Consider the following 22033-nt stretch of genomic DNA (forward strand, 5'->3'; position numbering starts at 1 on the left):
ACCTAACTTTTTGTACAGCTAAAACTTAAGTTACCCACTTTCATATCTAACTGCTTAGTGCACACTACAGTGTTTAGGATACATTTTTTTTTCATCTTACCTTTAAGCATCTATTGCAAGACCACCAGTTATTGTAAAGCCCACATTCTGCCTCTCAGTAATCATCTTGGGATTAGTGCCTCTGTTTTCTCCTGTTGAGAGAAGGAGTGCATTGATGCTATTTCCTGGAGACTGCTGATCACCAGAAAGCTTAATAAGTGCTTTATAGGTGACAGCTTGGAATCTGTGCTTATATCCTGATCCTGGTGAGAGCAGGAGCAGAGTGCATTGATTCCTGTTTCTGGTTGGAGAGTGAGTATCTGTGCTTAACATACCTGACTGTTCTGGTTGCTATTTGAGGCATCTACCAGAAAAAGGTTACAAGCCTACAGACCCTTCCATCATCTGGGCGAAGACTGTGGATCACCAAACAGGCTGTGGCCTGATTCTCTTCTTGGGATTGGTACTAACATTTTGCTTCTGATGAGGGAAGAAGCAAAGGAGTATTGTATCTCAACAGAGTGAAGCTGTGGTGAGACCAGCATTACTAGTATCCAGGCAGTAGCCATTCATGCAACTCCCCTCTTTTCATCATTCTTGACAAGCTAATTCTGTTTTCAGTAAGTACTGTTTGATTTGTTTCTAACTTCAGAATATCTGCCTAAATACTTCATCCTTAAATTTTCTGGGTGTACGTATTAGTTTCCCCTCAACTGCTTGGCAGTGCTCTGTACAGACACCTTGAGTGAAATTTATCCTGTAAAAGCACAATTGAAATTTCTCCAATATCTAGATGTACACAGGACACCTAATCTGCAGTGACACGCACTGTCCACATACGGTCTCCGTTACTGGCTTGGTGGATATGGGCATCCTGAGGCAATGTAGATATTGCCTCATGATTACTGACAACCAGTTAATTCTCAAATAAACTGATATGGTATGTGAGAGATGTACTTACACGTCATGGGAGGCAAAGCTCTCACATAAAAGTACTCCTAATGTCAATAAGGTTGTCAGTAGTACACATGCTGCACCCATCACGCACAATTCAAAGCAGACAAATAGACCCACTGAGGCACTTACATGTAACCTTCCTAAACCACAAAGACCTCCTAGACAAAGTACACATAAGAAATACCCTCAGCAGCCCCAAACACACACTTTCAAAACAACACCCAGATCAACATATAGAGCTACATCTCATGGAGCCTCTACCTCTAAGCCCATAAGGCAAGTTAACACATAATCCAACATTCTGGTCACTGGAGACTACATCGTGAGACACACTGATGTCTCTCTCACCAGGCTGAGTAAGGAGAAAGTTACGGTCAGTTGCTTATCAGGGGCTAGGATCCGCCACATTACGCATGCACTCAGGTCATTGGACCACAATTACCAATATGACTCAGTCATAGTCCATGTGGGAGTAAATGACCTGAGATGCACCTCCCTAGACTATATGAAGAGAGACATCATAAAGCTCTCGGAATATGGGTGTCTGGCTGGTATGAGCCTAGCAATGAGCAGAATTTTACCTTTTCCAAGGATGATGCCACAATACGAGCAGAAGATGATTGACTTTAATAATTGGCTTAGTTTCTGGTGTCATTCTAAGGTGGTGCAATATTTGTCAGCATGGAAGGAGACGGTAAACAGAGCATGCAGCTTTGCTATGGATGGTCTGCACCTCTCCCCTCTAGGCTTTCGAACATTAGCTAAAACATTGCCTTCCCCAATAGTTCCTTTTTTAGGCAATGCCAAACTGAAATTACTTCCGACCTAGTAAATCAAAACCAAGAAAATCTCAAGGTATTACTGCTCAATGCTAGGAGCCTAAACAAAAAACTCCACCCACTGGAAGCTCTCTTTACCCTAGAGAATGCTGATGTCTGTGCAATCTCTGAGACGTGGTTTAAAGCCACGGAGAGCACACCAACAGTGCAAGGTTAAAATGCTTTCCACACATTTAGACCAACTACTTCACAGACAGGGACTAAAGGTAGAGGTGTCTCTTTTTACATAAAAAGTAAATATACTTCAAGGCTGGTCAAACAGGACAATGCACTTGAGCTGCTTCATGTTCAAATCAACATAGGTAAATATCTAATACCACTTCCTTGCAAGCTACAGATCCCCCTCTATGACCCAGGAAACCCATACCATGTATTTAAACTTATTAGAAACACTAACCATCCTAACCTAATACCATATTCATGGGTGACTTTAATTACCCCACTATTAACTGGGAATCCTATATGACATCAAATGTTCATGCACAGAGATTCCTGGATTTTGTAAACACAAACTCCCTCGAACAGATAGTCAATACACCAACTAGGGGTGCAACCATGCACTATCTGGTCCTCACTAATATGTAAGTCTGCTGCACACCCTCTACTGTAATGCCTTCCCTGGTAAGGTCAGACCACAAAATGGTCTCCTTTGAAGTAAAAATAAAACCTGGACCCCAGCTCAACAGGTAATATTCAGGAACTATTCTAAGGCTAACCTACATGGACAGACTCAAAAAAACTCCAGCTATTCTCTGTCTTATATTGTTTACTAAGAGGCGATCTCTGCTTGACTTACAAAGCCATGTCTGACCCAGCTCTGTTAGAAATGCTGCAATAAAATAATCCAAATCCCTCCGCACCACACGCTCCAGAAACCTCAGCCTCATTACCACAATCAACAGAACATGCTGGAGGGACAGGTTCATGACAAAGAGGCTGTCCATGCTCTGGAATAGACTTCCCATACATGTCAAGCAGAGCACCTCACTGGCTCTCAAGAGAAATCTTGATGAGTGGATGGGAAATAGAAAGATCACCCCAAGGATCACTGCAGTGGTTCTACTTGATAGAGGCACTGGGAACTAACATTGGGTGGCACGATGCCAGAGCACTTCTATGGGCTAGGCTTGTAAAGGCTCTAGGGCCATTAGCCTAGTACACATCTATGAACCTCCTGCTACTAAGTGAGAACCTTGCAAAATTTCAAGCCCCTATAAACCCTGAGAACACTTTCTGCCTATGCAGAACTATTCACAGAAACCCTGGACAAGCATGTTAATAGCTGCATACAGGTAGCTGTACCACCCGGGAAGAAGTACAGAACTAACTCAAAAAACAAGCCACCCTGGTGGAATCACAAAATCAGTCGGATGTATAACAGGAGGAAAAAAATCATGGCATAAATTAGGAGGTGCAGTACCCAGAAGGATGAAAGCACTCTCATCAAACTAAACAAACAACTCAGACAACAATAAAGTCTATCAAAGCCAAATTTGAGGTAAATTTGGCCTCCCAGGCCAAGGACAACCACAAAGCATTATTTAGCTATGTTTACAACCTCAAGGGCAATACACAATTGTGTGCAGAGCTCATTGAAAAGGAGCCCCTATACTAAGCCAGAAGATATAGCAAACTTCCTGGCTGATAAATTCAGCTCCAACTTTACTTCTTTCTCCCCATCAACCTTCCCTCAGGAAATATCATCAAATATAGCTCCCTCTACTATTACTAGAGGTCATGGGTATGCTATCTCTATCCAAAAAGAACACGGCATCAATGGTTCCAGGCAATATCCCAGGATGTCTTCTAAATAGCATGAAACATGACCCATCAGGGCCTCTGGAATTACTATTTAACTAACCTCCAAACAGGCTTCGTACCTCATGAATGGAGAAAGGCAACCAGTCATCCCTCTGCACAAAGGTGGTCCATCTACAGACCCTGTGAACTACAGACTCATACGTCTCACTAGTCTTATATGTAAAGCCATGAAAAGAATTAACATGGAGATGATCAACAGAGATATAGTAAGCCTCCTAAAATTGGACCCAACCCAGTTTGGTTTAGTCAAGGGCAGATCATGCCGACTCAACCTGGTGGACTTCTTTGAGAAGGTCACCAAAGCAATGGATGAGGGCAAAATTGTTCACACTGCCTACCTTGACCTGGCCAAGGCATTTGACACAATAACCCACTCAAGCATTGCTGACAAATTCAAGAGGTTAGGTACAAACCTGTATATCACACGGTGAATAAACAAATGGCTCACAGACAGGACCCAGGAAGTTAGAATTGGGGAGTCCACCTCTACAGAGAGGCCAGTCACATGTGCAGTCCCTCAAGGATCAGTCCTTGGACCGCTCCTTTTTGGCATTTACTTCTCAGAAGTCAAGGTCAATGAAAGTGGTCTCTGGCTGACTAAATTTGCAGATGATTGCAAATTAGGAGCTGTCATTGAAACTCACACTGACACAAATGTTCTCCAGAAGGGGCTGACACAGACAGATAACTGGTTGTCAGACCCATGGACTAAAACTAAATGCCAAGAAATGCATAATTAGTATCCTTTGGGAAGTCATCCATCCCTGGTAACTTATATTGACAACACACCCCTTAGAGTTGACTTAGCAGTCAGAGACTTAGGGACACACACACACTAATCTAGCCTTTCATCATCATGTGTCTACAGAGGTGAGGAAATCATTCTATGTTGCACAACTTATAAACAAAGGTATGGCATCTAAGTCCAAGGAAGTCATTGTTCCACTGTATTCGGCATTCTTCAGAACTATCATTGAGTACAATGCACCCTTTGGTATGTACCTAACCAGGCATATCCAACAACTGGAACATCCATAGGGGTTCCTCACTAAAAGAATACAAAGCATAAGTAATATGTCCTATTCAGACCGCCTCAAGGCCCTATCCCTGTATTCTGTCTCCTACAGGCTTTTGATGGAGAGATCTATGCCTGGCATACAGGGCATTGTCAAACCCCACTTTAATGGACCTCCTGCATATCCACAAAACAAACAGCACCAGAATTACCTGTTCTAAAGACTTAAACCTTGGCTGTGATATAAATAGGACATGCTGGAGAGATATGTATGCATCCCAGAGAATACCCTGTCTATGAAACAGGTTCCCCATACATGTGAAGCAGAGTTTCTCCCTAATGCAATTCAAGTGTAACTTGGACAACTGGATGGGAAACCAGAAATTCATCCCTGGTTTGGCACCTATGTCTCTAATGCAAACAGGTAACCTGTAAATGGTTCATCTCCCAGGCCCATGCTTTCTTACACTTATCAAGGATATCAGAACTTGTCAGAGATTTGGGATGCATGGCTAGGCTTAAAAAGGCCCTTGGGTTGTTAGCCTAGTAAACACTTATGAACCTATGTGTGCACGTGCGTGTGTGTTGCAGGATTAACTTTTTAGTTATTACAAATGTCCTGTCTCTCCCCTCTATAGCCTTTGTACAATCTAAAATCCTTCCTGCAGGCTTGAATGCTGGATATTTGGATGGGGAATGTTAGCATTTTCTACATCTTGAAAGGTTTCAAGTAAAGAAAGCGTGATCCATTTAGATTATGGTAACATCACTGTTTTTAAAAATACATTCTGAAAGGAAAGGGATCATCAGCAAAGCCAGATAGACATTCTCCCATGTAACTTAAACTTTCTCTAGAAATATACAGTCTTCTGGGAAAGAACTAAAGGAATGGGATTTTTAGTCAAAAACAGGACAAGGAGACACTCTTATCCATATACAACTCCTCAAAACACACAAACGGTACAGGTGAGTCTGTCAGTTTATATACCAAATACAGACTTCTGCTGGTCCACTTGGAGTACCAGTGCATGTCCCTGCCATTGCCTAGTAGTACCCTGTATGGTGTCAAAGTACTTCCCTGCAAACAATTTATAATCCAACAGTAATGTAGAAACAGGGGTGCTTTTTGCACATTCAGGAGTAGGAGAAACCATGGAATGAATAGCAGAAACAGTTGGAAAGACTTCCATTGGATTTTGTTTTTGTTGTATTCCAAGTTCAGTTGTCATGTTAAACATGCAGTCAGGACAGTTTTGTGGCCTTGTTTGAGTCCAAGTACAGAATGTAGGCAGGTAGATGTCCAAAAGTAGTATAGTAGTCTTTTCCTTTTGTTTTGAATGTAGGATTTTTAGAGGGAAACTCTGTGTGATGTGAAATAGAGAGGGAGCACTGCCATTTTGGCATGAATCTCGAATTTGTTCTTAGAGTTGCTCAAACTAAGGGGGAAAAGAGTTTTTTTTTCCATAATTGAGGTCCATGCAGGTACTGGCTGTCTCTCTGGAGGTTTTTGATATTCTTTATTCCTCTTAGAATGCCTGGTGTTTCTTTGATCTTCTTCTTCATTATCTTGGTCTCCAGAGGCAGGCAGAGGAGGAATGCATAAAATTTCAGAGAAGAATTCAGCTGGAGGAGGCATCCGTTTTCCAGGGCTAGGGGATGAGTCCTTGTGCAGAACTTTTTCAGGTGATATCCTGAAATTTCTGCTCAGCTGGTCCACCAGCTCCTGTCCTTGCCTGGTACAAACTGGGATTTGTAAATTCATCAGGCCTTTCAGCTTTCCCATTAAGCATTATTAGCCTGACAGAGGGAGAGGGAGTGTGTGTTTCCTCCCTTTTTTTTTGTACCACATGACAGTGGTGTTATACGTCCTTATTAGCAAATGCCCTTGTTGTAGTGATTTTCTGTTGTAATCATTTGGATCTGTTGAAAGACATGCCTTGTTTTTTACTGACTGCTCTGGCCCACCATAGGAATTCCTTTTGCAGACATGGAATAAGTGGGATTATGTCCTTGCTTTTTCCTCTGTGACTCTGGCCATTTGGTTTTTTGTGTCCAGTTTGGCTCCTAGGAAAATAATAATTGGGGATGGCATAGTTTTTTTGACTTGAAAGTGAAGTTGACTGTGTATCCCAAGGCCTGCAGTATGCATGACATAGTCCAAATTTGCCCAGCATGAAGGAGTTGCTGCAACGTCAGCATTTTGAACTTTGGCACCAAGAAAAAAGTGTGAGTGTTGAGTCAGTATGGGTCTCCATTTGTTTTTTTTTTTTGGAACAAGGAGCAGCCTTGAATAAACTTGGTGAGTGGCCTGCCCTTTGATGATGTGATTGGCAGGGCATGCCCTTGTCTTATTGGTAATGTGTGGAAGTGGAATCTGTAACCTCTGTCTATCAAATCCCAGTTGTCCTTGGATTTAAGATATGCCAGTTTGAGGAGAATAAGGATAATCTTTTCCCTCCCCTTTGAAACTTGTCTGAAGGGGGGGACCAATTCTTAGAGAGGCCAGTTTTCGCTGAAATATGGGTGGCTGCCTGAAAGAAAATCCTTGACTGTCTGTAGATCCTGCAATGCCTTTTATCAAGGCTCAGAGAGGCTAAACTTTTTCTGTAAATCATCAAACATCATCCCAAACATCCATAACAGGTGGAATAGCCAACATCCAAGAGAGGTCATCTATCAGATGAAGAGGCCTGGGTAGCAGGCTTAGGATGAAACAGGGGCCTAGCAGCCCCGTGCAGAAGCGTAACCTTGTCCACAGAAATGGTGTCGGAAAATCAACAACGAGACCGGGTCGCTACTAACGCTGTGTGCGTCAGCCTGATTGGGTTGTCGGTTGATCACAAGACAAACAATTATTAACTTTTTCAATTTGTTCTGACATCGGCTGAGGCAAGAATAAATGTTCCCTGAAAACTCAGGAGCTGACCGACCGCACTTGCGAACTGCTTCTGCTCAAGAAAGACTGGAGAAGATGGGATGCCTTTATACTCCAGCTGTTGCCCAGGCTTTGGAGGGCTGCCTGAGGCATGACAACCCATATGTTATGACTGCAGTTGCATTCTTGAAGGACATCATTCAAGTCTTGTGGGTAGTTTGTTTTATGTACTCAGACATATTCATATTCCTGGTCTTGGGTCTCTTTAATATCAAGAATTACTCTAGTACCTTCCAAAGATGGTACTGACAAAGGTGCTATTCTTACTTTCACAAAATGAAGTACCAGGATTGGTGGCTGTTCTGAAGATACTCTGGTGACTCGCTTAAGATTCCTGTGTGAAGTGCTAATGATGTAGATATAATTCGCATCCATGATGTCTTTTTTAATAGAAGAATTGCTGGTTGCCTCCTTTTCCACTGCCTGCCTTTTCCTTTCTATTTTTCCCCTTTTCTCTCTTATTCCACTGCAAACTGATTTATGTAACTGCTGGAATGATTCTTTAATGACTTTACACATTCTTCTGCAAAATAAGAGTAATATGCCTTATGTCAAAGCCTATTAGCCTTGTTAAAATTGGCACATATACATTTCAATAATATAATTAAGCCCCATACAACATAAAAATTCTACGTGGTGATCTTCTGAAACATCTTGTTTACCACAACTGCAATTACTTAGTTATATATAATCCACTATAGCAGTTTTTGACTCACCATTTATTGAATGATAAGCAGTTGAAAGGGAGGGAGGGTCTGCACCTCACCTTCCCTAAATTATGCATCAATTGCACAGTTGTACGACAGTGCCAACATTCAAATTTTCAACATAACTCAAACTCCAGCAGTGACTGATAGGATAGCCCAATTACTTATAAATCTGTGGTGGGACAGCATGCAATACATTTCTCAAATACAATGGCAGAGGAAAGCTCTTTTTATCTTATGTCCACTACATGACAGAAATGATTTGTGTATGAACTGGGGGATCACTGGAATTCAGACTGCAACTATGTCATTACCTGAAGAAAATCTGAAAACAAAAGATGCTACCCAGTATCACAAATGCAGTGTTGAACAACAGTCTGTTTTAAAACACAAAGCTATGCTTGCAAATGTGGAACTGGAATTGTGTAACTATCTGTGGCCTAACTGACCACAAATATGCTGTCAGTGTACTACAGCATATTTTTTTCCAGGTGCTTTTTGTTCCGCTGTTTGCCAATCAAGTATCCTCCCAATCAAGCTTGAGCCCCCTCACCCACCTGTACTGTGTATCCCCTGTATGGCAACAATGAAAGTGCTGAGTGCCCACTTCTGTGTCCTCTCATCCATTAATCTGCTGTCAGGTGCTGGCAACTTTGTCTCCTAACCTGCGTTAGTCTGCCTTAACCCCAGACTGGGTACTATGGCATCTGTACTATACAGGTTTTTAGACTAAGAGCTACATGGCACCCCCACCCCATAAACAGATAACATCATTCTGAATGCAAGCTATAGGGACACACCACTTCCACCATTTGGGTGACACAAGCAAGACAGTAGACCTGAAATCTATGAATAAGTTTTGCATCTTCCAGAATCAAAATATTTTGAAAAAAAAATGACAGTGCAGCAAAGTCAACACATACAACTCAAAAACCTGATGAAACTGTTCAGAAACAACTATAATAGAACACACATCAGCCAAATAAATGAAGCCTTGTCTGTATCAGTTTATGGCTGCCCAGGAAAAAAAAAAAACAAGAAACAGCCAATGTCTAGGTGTTAAGCATTACCCAAGTTTACATAATTCAGCAAAAATGTGAAAAATGGTTGTACAAATCAGACTCTGATCTGGTGTTCATTCTCTAAATAAAGCATACTTGTAGAAAAAATGTATATGGCCAGATCAAACCACAATTAGCTAGCTAGCACTGAAAAAAAATGTATTATGAACATCAAATTCCAGTTTACACACATCTTCCTTAATGAAACCAGCATGCTTTTTTGTGCCCAAGGAAGAATGCTTTTCGGTGCCATAGCTCAGTAACCTATACTTGGCTGACAGGAAACAAGCAATGAACTACAACTGGATCAAAGGCTGACACGTCCTGCAGTGGACTAGGAGTGACAGCCATGTCCCTTCCTAACATTCATGTGTTTTGACAAGACCGGACTACTAACACTGGGAAATCTTCTGTTACTATTATACATAACAAACGTACTTCCCTGAAGAAACATATTTTCTGTTTAATTACAGTAGACACAATTCTGTATTCCAAATTGTAGTAGGGAGGGGACCTGAGTGTGTGCGGAACATTGAAATGACATACCTTCAGTAAGCAGTTTCTGTGTCCTGGGACAGACCCATTTACATAAATGATGTTGTGTTTTGTGTTTATTCTCCAAACCTACAAAAATGAAACGGATATTAGACAGATGACAACAGGAAAAATAAAATAAAAAAAAAAAAAGCATCTCGCCTGTTCAGCAGTAATAATCTTTCATTAACTGTATTACAGATGCATCAAAAAACTGTGCCCTATAACCACTGTATGTTGATCAAGAAATTTCTCACATGTTCTAAAAAGATAAGAATACCATGATACTAAATAGGGAGAGCATTAGTGGGCAGTACCAGATCACCTATGGGTGTTTTGAAGCCAAACGTAGATAGAGAACTTTATGGCTTCTTGCTATGATATTGGCCAATACTGCCCATACTGAAGGGTGGCATTATATTTAAAGGATGGCTTAACTACTAATGAATTTTGAATGGCAACATTCTAATGACAGAAGAGGTTTTAATGAAATCTCATGAATCTAGACATAACACAAATTTTACTAGTGTACACACACATGCATGTACAAACCGATTAAAATACTGCTTCTACCACAATGGAAAACTGATTGATCGGATTAGTAATTAAAGTATGCTGTTTATCTGCCATAAAGATTTGTTCATGATGATTGATTTCATGACAGGTTCACAACTGAGCTCAAATCGGTGAGCTCTGTAACTCTGAAAAACAATCTGCAGGGCTACTAAACAGCTCGCTATAATTATTAAACTGATTGCTCACACTAAGTCTACTGCACATATCAGTCACAAACAGAAACAGAGGTAGCAAAGAACAATTAAGCTGACAAACCTCCTACAATAAATTATTACAAGCCTTTAAAAGAAAACCAATGTAATGTTTTGCATATATCTGCATCTTATCAAAAAGGACATTTAAAAGTTATTAATATGCAGGATGTGTGCCTCAGAAGAGCGCCCCAACAGAACATAAGCAGGGATAAACATTCTAATGAGTTGTGATACCTGCTACAACGAAACAAAACCATAAACACTTCTCCTAGTGTTGAATGTACTGAGGCATGCAGTTTCACTGAACAGTTAAATCCTTCCCTGCTTAGGAAGGGATTGAATTTATACACTGTTTACAAATTTTCAAGGACTTGGCATACAGACTGCAGGCTTCTCTACTGCTTACTGCCTTGCAACCACACTGGAAGAAGAGAATTTAAAAGAATAATACTCACTATACATACTGTTTACAGATGATGGGGATATTACAATCTGCAGCATACTCCTTTTCTGTATAATTTACATACATGGCCCAAACTGAAGACAAGCAAATAAAATAGTGCATAACAGTTATGAATATATAATGTGACCAAAGTAACAAGCATCCCCGTTTTTTATAGATGAAGCATGAATAACAAACCTTTTGGCAATGCCCAAAAACACTGTTCATACCACTCATACTGAGTCACTATAGTTCAACATTTAAAAAAAAAGATTTATATAACCATGACAAGTGATCTAAATCTGTAGTTAATGTGTTGGTGGTGTTTGCTTCAGCAGTCCATTGTTGAAAGTGTAAATGACATAGTATTAAGTTGCTTGATGCGTAAAAAAAAATGTAACTTTGGTGTGTGTGTCTGTGCTTTTGGACACTAGGGTAGGATTAGGATTTGTTGCTCTAAGTAACAGCGTTTTACTTTTGACAGACTTGCTCTGTAAATTAACTTACTTCATTGCAAGTCTCAATGACCAAGCTTTTCCTCCTTTTATGTTATAAAACAGTTTACATCAAAGACCAACATGTTTGTCCCCCTTAAATCCAATGAAAACGGTAGTAAAACAATCAATAAGAAAGGAGTTTGCAAACTGTTATCTAGTTAAGGAAGCATGAGAGAAATGAGAAATCTGAGAAATTCAAGCATAACTCACTTCAAAACCCAAACAATGAGACAAAATACATACATACTTAAGGTCACAACACAGTACAGCGGCCTTCAGAATATATACAAAGGCAAACCTGTAGTTGTAATATCAAGTATGTTTTCCAACAACCTTAAAAAGTAAATTTTAGGACCCACTCCAGAAAAAAGTTCTGATAATGAATGTAGATGATAAACTGACAAAAAGTTGGCAATTTTGCAAGTTCTTTTTTTTTTTTTTCAACTGTTCATTCTTACCCAGGGAAAAAAACTAGGAAAGTAACCTCTTTTAAGGATGACCCCAGAGCAGTGTTTCAGAGTTGGGCAGACTTCTATTGCAAGTAAATGGAGGCTGACACACAAATCCAGGATAACAAGATAAAAGTAATCAGCAGGTTATAACTTTAATCCTGTGAACCAAACTATCAGAAGAGCAACATAACTGTGAAATACTAGATTGTTTTTTCAGTTATTAAATTGTCTGGTGCTCTTTTCACATGGGTGAAATACATGTCAATATATGCTCAATAAATAAAACTATAAAAGCCTCAGTACCCTATTAACTATTAAAGTGTTTCCTCACTGGCTATAAAATATTGCTACAGTTTGTGAATACATCAATGATTTTTCTATTGCTGAGGGAAAGACATTACTTCTCAGTATTTTCAATGCTATTCAAGCAGGTCGATTTTTCATATATGTCCTTTGCAGGCACACTTTTACCACAACACTCTGCTTTATGTAAAAACAAATACAGACAAACAAGCGGGCACACATACATTCACATACCACTGGACCATGACACCCTTGAGTCAGACAGTGTGCAGCACAATACTGGGGAAAAGCAGAGGACAAGTAGGGGAGTGCAAGACGTTATAATGTGGATGGATCAAAGCTGAAAGTACCCTGATCTGTTGGGATGTTCACAGCAGAAAGGGAAGTCTGAAGTTGCAAATAACTACATATTACTGGAACCCAAAATGCAGAAAGCTATGAACAAGGAAAAATTAATACAGTTAAGGACGAGAGAAGAATAAACACTGAAATGCTGAGAATTAGCCAACTGACATGGACTGGAATGAGTCAATTTAACATCAGAGCTTCTACTCTGGACAAGTATATTGCTGAACAAATGAAGCAGCCCTCATAGGTAATAGAAAGGATTCAAAATTAGTGCGTAGTTACGACCCCCAAAATGACATCAATCAGACTCCAAGGCAATCCTTTCATCATTTCAAAACCAAAACTGAGCAATGTTACAGAGTATTCAAATTACTAAACAACTCTTACTTGTTACATGTGCTAGCAAGTTAATGCTCAAAATCCTGCAACCAGACTTCGCAATATATGGAACAAGAAAACTGGCAGATGGTTTTAGAAGGGACAGAGGTATCACAAATCATCCACTGCATTTTCAAATTTTTTTTAATAAAATACCTTAATCAAAAAAATAAAAAAATAAAAATCAACTGCATTTTCAAAAAAAATGTTTAATAAAACACTCAGCAAAAAAAAAAAAATCATCCACTGCATTAACAGAGAAAGCAAGAGTGTTTCAGAAAAAACATTTACTTCTACTTTACGGACTATTCTAAAGGGTTTGACTATATGGACCACAGTAAACTGTGGCAAGTTGAGGACAATGGTCACCATATTTTCATCCTGTAGAATCTGTATGAAAAACAACAGGCAACAGTGAGAAATAAATACAGTTTAACTGTTTCAAGGATGGGGAATGTGTGACAAGGCTGTATATTTTCTCCCTACTTTTTTTAAATTATACTATGAATATATCACTCAACTAATCCAACATTTTGCATAAGATGCGAACATAAAAATTGGTGGGAAGAAATATTAACAACTTCAGATATCCAGATACCAGTCAGTTGATAGCTGAAGGAGAGGAACAGTTGAACAGCTGTTGATGATGGTGAAAGAAAAAGTGACAACGCCGTGTTGTTGTTCAATAACAATCTCTATGTAACAATTCCTCCATTACACTGCTCTCCTATCTCCCATCTTCCTTCATTATTATTCCCTCCCCTCTCCTTTTATCTCTGCTCTACATGACCTACTAAATAATCACACTATTATAATTTGTACTTTTTCCTTTCTTATAATCTATAAGATCCACTTCTCTCATAGACATTCCCTCCTAAGAAACATGACTGTATTTCCTGTAAAAGTATTTTGAACTAAAATTTGTAAAAAGTCTGTCCTATTATTATTTTGATGAATTGTACTACTTTGTTGTGCAACTAGTCTTGTAAGCAATGTAACTATGTAATTTTTGCTAAAGTGTATCTGGAGCTTTTCTTCCCAAGCCTCTGCTGAAAATGGGTTCATACCCAGTCGGACCTTCCTGGTAAACAAATGTCAAATAAATACAAAAATAAATAAACAAACAAAAAAAGAAGTTATGTACTCACCATAACGTTCCATGCTTGTTGTCCTTCATTTCACCTTCCTTCTTGCTGGTTGGGTTCAGAGCCGATCCTCGGCTCTGACTTGGCCGTATACTATAGCTTGAGAGATTTTTACTGGCTGGAGGCTAGCCCCTATCCCAACATGCCTAGTGATAGTTACCCAGATCTCGTTTATGATAACCAACCAAACTATATACGTCCAAATTTTACTGAACTTACTTATGAAAAAGGGACCTGCATATGAGTGTGCAAACATCAGCAAAGAGAAAGGAAGGAAAGACTAGGTCTAACCAACTGGTAAGCAAAAGGGAACTCGGGCCAGTGTAGCCAAACAAAAGGGAAGAAAATCTCCTCTCGACCCTCGGGGGGGGGGGAATGCCCCAGATGTCAGATGCCCCCTAACCGAACATCTACATGTAGGATGCAAGAAGGAAAGCAAGATGAAGTGATGAAGGACAACAAACATGGAATGCTATGGTGAGGTCAAAACTTCTTTATGTTATGTTGTCCCCATCTCGTCTCCATTCTTGCTGGTTGGGACAGTGTCCCCAGCACCTATATCTTGGGTGGCTCACTGGAAAAGACTCTTCAGGACCGTGGAACCGAAGGATGCCCTGTTCCGGGAGGCCACATCTACTTTGTAATGAGAGATGAAGGTATGAGGATTAGCCCATGTAGCCGCCGCACAGATTGAATCAAAAGGCAGGTTTGGCTTGAAATGCAATAGAAGTAGCCAAGGCCCTAGTTGAGTGTCCTTCAATTTTTCCTGGAAGTTCTTTGTTCTACAAAGTGTAGACATGTATGACAGTGTCCGAAAGCCACTTTGATAAGGTCACTATAGAGACTGGACAACCTTTCTTGTTGTCTGCAAAGGATATAAACAATTGGTCAGATTTTCTGAAATCCTTAGTCCTGTGTAAATAAAAACGTAGCTGTCTATGAACGTCCAATTGATGGAGCTTATACTCTGCTTGTTGCCATAATTAAGGAAGAATACAGGAAGCTCTATGGATTGATTTAAACTGTGCTCTGACCACACCTTAGGTAAGTAGGAGGGACTGGTTTGAGAGAAACTCTATCTTTGTGGAAAATCAAGTACGGGGGACAAATAGATAATGCCTGTAACTCTGACACCCTCCTAGCTGAAGTAATGGCGGTTAAGAAAAAGGTCTTCCATGTCATAAATTTCAAAGGACAAAAAGCAGCTGGCTCAAAGGGGGGAGGGGAGAATGAGCATTTCTAAAACTAGATTTAAATCCTGGGGGGGGGGGGTTCTCTTATTGGAGGTCTTAAGAGGGTAGTACCTCTTAGGAATGCTTTACATAGCCTGTGGGACATGATGTTAGATCCCATTTCTCCTACATGAAAATTTGAAATGCCAGCTAGCTGAACTCGGATAGTAGCTGCCACTGGCTCCTCATTCAAATGTTTCAGCAAAGACATCCAGAATCTTAGAAATGGGGGTAGTAAAAGGATCAATGTCATTCTTTTTTGGTCAACAAGAGAAAGAACAGTTGTGTACACTTACCATAAATGTAGATGTTCAAATGTATTCACTGTTGCAGTCATTAAATTTGGGTTATCTGCTTGCAGGTAGCCCACAGTCGGCCTGATTAACAAAGTCTTGGGTCCTGCGTCGGTTGCTGTCCCTTCTTCCATCATGTCAAGTCATCAGGGGTATAAAGCATGCGGCTGATGCCATTACATCAGTTTTTCTTGCCCCAGATGTCAGATGCCCCCCTAATGGGGAGCAATTAAATATAAAAGTACAATGATATACTTCCAACAAAAAAGAAAATACACCAAAAAGGCTTTTAAGCATAGTAAAATAAAGCAGAGGTATAGCCAAAAGAGGTTAGGGGGCTGAAGGGAGGGTAACCAGGACTGCAACAGTGAATACACTCGAACATCTACATTTATGGTAAGTGTACACAACTGTACTATGTTCTTCATGTTTTACTGTTGCAATCATTACATTTGGGTAGATTCCCAAAGCTATGGTTGGGAGGAGGAATTTAGATAGCATTAGGACCAGCTATAAGGCCCTGCAAGACTGCAGTGGCAAAGCCAGCTCTGGATTTAGAGAAAATTGGAAAATGAAAATGCTTGGTGAAAATATGTACAGAACTCCAGGTAGCAGCTTCTAGGATGTCCCTGGTAGGGACGCCTCTGAGAAAGGCTGTAGAGGTAGAGGCAACCCTGGTGGAGTAAGGTCTGATCCCCTAGGTTTTCCATGGTGCTTATAGCAGAAATGAATGCAATGGCCTATCCATTTAGAAATGGTTTGATTTGAAACAGCCTTCCCCTCTGCCCCTACAGTAAATGCTACCAGCAGTTGTTCAGATTTCCTTTGAGGCTTAGTCCTGTCCAAGTAGAATCCGAGTTGCCTGTGTACATCTAAGGAATGCAGTATCCATTCCCCTTTGTTCTGTGGATTGGGAAAGAAGGTTGGCAAATGAATGGACTGATTAAGAGCCACACTGGATACCACCTTGGGCAGGAAGGATGGATTGGTTCTGAGGGACACCCTGTCCGCATGAAAGATGATGAAAGGCTCCACTGCCATAAGGGCCTGTAATTCAGATACCCTTCAAGCTGAAGTGATTGCTAAAAGGAAAGCCGTTTTCCAAGAAAGAAATTTTAAATCTGGAGTAGCAGCTGGCACAAAAGGAGGTAGAGTGAGTTTCACCAAAACAAAGTTAAGGTCCCAGGGCTGGGGTTGGAGCTCTCCTGGATGGTGTCAAATTTTTGGCCCCTCTGAGGAACTGCTTGAGCAGTGGATGAGAGAAGAGGGGGGGTTCTGTGTTATAATGAGCTGAAATGGCAGAGGCGTGGATTTTAATGGAGGAAAAAGACAGGCCCTTGTGAAACATCTCAGTTAAGTATTGTAAAATCTGAGATAAATTGGGCGCTGCTGTGATTATCCCTTGAGATTGGTTCCAGGTACAGAATCTTTTTTCCATTTTTCAGCATAGGATTTTCTAGTGCTAGGCCTCCTTGCCTCTAAAATGATATCCATCACAGATTTACTGAGGGAAGGTAAAGGAGAGATTATGTAATTAGCCAGGCTGCAAGGTTCAGTGTTTGAAGCTGAGGGTGCAGAATCTGGTTCTTCTGCTGAGACAACAGGGAAGGAGTCTGAGGCAGGTGCCATGGGGATAACCGTGACACACTGTGCAAGAGGGGGTACCAGTGTTGGCATGGCAAGTCTGGAGCAATGAAAATCAACCTTGGTTTATCCTGTTTGATTTTTAGTAGTACACTGGAGAGCAGAGGCAGAGGGGGGAAGGCATAGACTGATAGGTATTTCCAGTTGACGGACAGAGCATCCACTTTCCAGGCTTGTTTGTGGGGAGTCCAAGTGCAAAATTTGTCCAATTGGTAGTTCTGGGGAGAGGCAAACAGGTCTATATCTGGGCTCCCCCATTTGCTTGTCAACATGTTGAAAATCCTTGGTTCCAGTTTCCACTTGTGTGGGTCCATGATGTTTCTGCTTAGTCCGTCTGCCAGTGTATTTAATTTTCCTGTTAGGAATTGAGCTTGTAGGTATACTTGGTAGCTCAAGGCTGTGTTCCACAATGCCTTGGCTAGTCTGCAGAGGGGATAAGAATGTGTACCCACCTGCTTGTTTATGTACCACATAACAGTGGTGATGTCTGTCTTTACCATTAGATATCCTGGAAGAATGTGGTCCTTGAAGGCTGTCAGAGCATTCTGTAGAGCTCACATTTCTTTTTGACTGATATGCAGCTGCATTTGATTTGGGTTCCATTTGCCCTGAATGCACTTCCCTGCCAGGTGAGCCCCCCATGCATAGTCTGATGCATCTGTTAGGGTTTGGGCTGCAGGGGGTGGTGTGAAAGGTAGTCCCTTGTTTTGGTAGCAGGCCTCTGCCCACCAAAGGATCTCTAGGCGTAGGCAAGGTATGATAGGAATAATTGCTTCTAAATCCTGAGAATGTTGACACCATAGAATTTTTAGATACCACTGTAGCTTCCTCATATGCAGTCTTGCATATGGAATTAAAAGAATGCAGGAGGCCATGAACCCCAAGGCTTGCAGTATTTGTCTTGCAGATAGCAGGGATTTTGTGGAAACTTGTTTGAAGTAAGCTGTCAAATAAATCCGTTTCTCTGGAGTGAGGTAAGCCATCTGGGAAGTTGTATTCAAGCTTGCTCCCAGGAATATAATTTGTTGACAGGGTACCAGGTGGGATTTCTTTTCGTTTATGGTGTACCTCACACAAGTTAGAACCCTTTGTACAAAAGAAGGATGATTCAAAAGTATGTCCTGGCTTTCTGCCTGAATTAGACAATCGTCCAGGTATGGGTATATTTGAATATTTCTTTGCCTGCAAAATGCAATAACTGGAGCTAGGCACTTTGTGAACACCCTGGGCGCAGTAGATAAACCAAAGGGCAGTGCAGAGAATTGTGTGTAGCCTGCTTTGAAGCATAGGTATCTTCTGCAAGATTCCCTGATTGGAATGTGCAGGTATGCTCCTTTAAAGTCTAGGGTTGCCATCCAGGCATCTTTGCCTCGAATAGGAAGTAACTGGTGAAGAGTCAGCATCTTGAATTTTGGAATCTCCAAAAAGGTGTTTAGAGTAGACAGGTCCAGGATAGGACGCCATGAATTCTCTTTTCTGGGTACCAGGAAAAGTCTCGAGTAGAAATCTTGTCCCTTTTCCTCTTCTGGTACCAGCTGAATAGCCCCCATGCTTAAGAGAGACAGTACTTGTTTTTGGGCCTCTGCCCATTGATTTGGGGGTAGGTCCGGCCACCCGCTTGGTGTTGGCAACATGTGGAAGTGAAATCTGTATCCCTGGGAAACTATATTTAAAACCCATTCGTCCTGGGTAATGAGTTCCCAGTTCTTTTCATGAAGAGCAATCTTTCCCCCCAAAGGGGCAGTCAGTTGATAAGTGCTTGGAAATTTTAAAAGGAAGTCATTGAGACACTTTACCATAGGGGGGAGTCTTATTACTCCCAGATTTGGAAGTGGAGGCCCCCCACTGCTTAGTCCTGTGTGCCCCCTGGGACCGAAACCTGGGTTTTTTGCTGTGTCTGGGTTTGGCTTGAGAAGACCTGGAAGGGGCTAGAAAGGACCATTTCTTAAAGCGCCAGTGCCTACTAAATCTAGGAGGCTGAACTTGTAAGAAATCTTTAACAGTTTGCATAGATTTAGCTTCATCTTCCATCTTTTTAAGAACTTCCTCAGCCTGGTTGCCAAACAGGCAGTCCTGATTTAAGGGAGCATCCAACAATTTAGCTTTAACATGATCAGGCAAAGACTGTTCCTTAAGTCAAACATGCCTTCTGAGCACAGACCCAGTAACAGCAGCCCTGCCTCTGGGTCCTCTATGAATCAAAACCACATTGCAAAGTATATTTTCCAACTTGTTCAGCAGAATGCATTAAATCATGTAATTCTTTATTTTCCACACAGTCAGGAATCAACATCAGTTTCTGTTTTAGCAATCCAATAACATGTTGCTGATACTTTAACATATGAAACTGGCAGTTTAAAGCTCTAATGGCCAAGGTTGCAAAAGTGTAAATCTTCTTACCCCATCCATCCAGCACCCTGGATTCTCTATCAGAAGTGGTAGGATTTTTAGCAGTAGAAGCCTTAATGCCCTTGGGCCCCTGTGAAAGTCTCTGGATCCGCAATAGGATTTTTAAAAAGGAACTTGTGTGACTCGGGGACCCTGTAGTATCTGTCTGGTTTTCTGGGAGCAGGAGGCAAGGAATCAGGGGCCAAACTAGATTCCGAAAAGGCATCATCAACAATGTCTAGTACAGGAGGAATAGCTAAAGGCCTATACTGAGGTTGGAGTAAGAAATCCCTAAGCCTCTTTTTTGAATAAGAAAAATCCTGGCTTTCCCAGTGGAAATGCTCCCTTAGAGTATGTAAGGTTTAATCCTCTGGAGGGGAAGCAGAGAGAATGGAGTCCTCTGCATCAGAATCCTCATAAGTAGATACGGGCAAATCCAGATCATCAGAAGAATCAGAAAATACAGAATCCTGGTCAGAAGATTCATAAACCACTTCAGTCCTAGGCCTCTTAGAAAGGGGGGGTTGGCTACCCCTGATTAGAGTTATTAGATCTTCAGACATTCTTATCATTTGTTGTTTTGGGCATAGAGGCCTGAGTATGTGGCCTGGGCATCAGTTTTTTAGGCATGGTTCGAGATTTAGGCCTAAGAGAAGAAGGAGGCGTTGGTTTAACATGCAAGTCCATAGGCCTGAACACACCCTCAGAAGCCGGTGCCTGCACAGCGACTCCGGACCCATCCAAGGTAGAGACGTCCGCGGGTTCCATAGTTGAAGTATCTTGAGTCATACCAGACTCTGAATGGGTCTCAGTAGAGGCCAGCGAATCAGAAGTAGCGGGTATCATGGGCTGCGAAAGCGCCTCACTGAGTACCGGCGAACTGGCGACTGGCTTTGGAGAAGCTTCTTCGGCAGTTTTGGACCTTGGCAGCCTGTCTCTATCTTTATCTTTCCATTTTTTTCGAAATCCCCGGTAGTCGGATGGCTAAACGATGACATTTCTGGATAATTAAACAGAGAAACAAAATATTTAGAGGAGAAAATCTACCGACGACGGACAGTGCGCTGATTAAATAAAGCACAAAACCAACAGCAAGGTACATCATGGTCAGGGCCTAGACAAGGAGTACAGTACGAATGAAAATCTTTATGAGGTATTGGCTTTCCACAAGTAAGTAATGCAATTATTAACTTTTACTGACATTGGTAAGGAGCAAGAAAAAGTTTCCCCAACGGGGTACTTAACTTTGAGTTGAAGACTTTGGTTCTGAAACTCGAAAATGAAAATTTCAGGAGTCGGCCGACCGGCACTTGCGAACCGCTTCTGCTTCGGGCACCACACAGCAAGAAAGACTGATGTAATGGCATCGGCTGCAAGCTTTATACCCCTGACGACCTGACATCATGGAAGAAGGGACAGCAACCGACGCAGGACCTAAGACTTTGTTAATCAGGCCGACTGTGGGCTACCTGCAAGCAGATAACCCAAATGTAATGACGGCAGCAGTGAAACACGAAGAACATCCTCTTCCATTTACGAGCATAAAGTTTTCTTGTTGTGGGTTTATGGGATGAAATCAAAATGTGTTGAACTGCCGGGGAAACATCTGGAAGCCTGGCTAAGACCAGAAGTGGAGAAACCAAGCCATCAGCTTGAGAGTATGGACGGAAGGGTGGAGAGCATCCAACTGATGCATCAGGAGATCTGGAACTGGGTCCAGTATCCAAGGCTACCCTTGTACAGAAGGCCAGAGGAATGGGAACCAAATCTGTAGAGGCCAGTAAAGAGCAATGCGGATTAACTTGCAACCCAACGACTGTGCTTTCTGAAGAACCTTGGGGATCAGGGGGAATGGTGGGAAGGCATAAAGCAGTCCTGGAGCCCAATCGTGTACCAGTGCATCCCTGGGTGATTGTCCCGGAGGTGGAACTAGGGCAAAGTAGCTGCTGCGTTTGTTGTTGAGGGGAGTGGCAAAAAAATTGCAGCATGGCTGGCCCCATTTGCGAAAAATCAGCCCTGCAACTTCCTGTATCAGGGACCACTTGTGAGGCATCAGAATAGCCCTGCTGAGCTTGTCCGCTATCACGCTGGATTTCCCAGGAATGTGCATTGCAACAAGAAAGCATTGGGAAGACATCGCCCATTGCCATACTAGTAGAGCCTCTCGGCACAAAGGATAAGACCTAGTTCTGCCATGTTTGTTGATGTACCATACTACTGACATATTGTCTGT

The 22033-nt window shown here is 41.6% G+C and overlaps 1 protein-coding gene across 1 annotated transcript in view; it reads right to left on the reverse strand.

Moving 5' to 3' along the window:
* MRPL3 (mitochondrial ribosomal protein L3) overlaps nt 1-22033 on the reverse strand; it is a 780509-nt gene that overhangs the window by 110119 nt on the left and 648357 nt on the right. The window contains 1 exon segment of the mRNA XM_044066729.1: nt 9921-9998. Coding sequence (XP_043922664.1) covers nt 9921-9998 — 78 coding nt within the window.

Source organism: Protopterus annectens, chromosome 3.part1 (genome assembly GCF_019279795.1).
Source record: "Protopterus annectens isolate FY-2018-M chromosome 3.part1, PAN1.0, whole genome shotgun sequence".
NCBI classification, from domain to species: Eukaryota; Metazoa; Chordata; order Ceratodontiformes; family Protopteridae; genus Protopterus; species Protopterus annectens.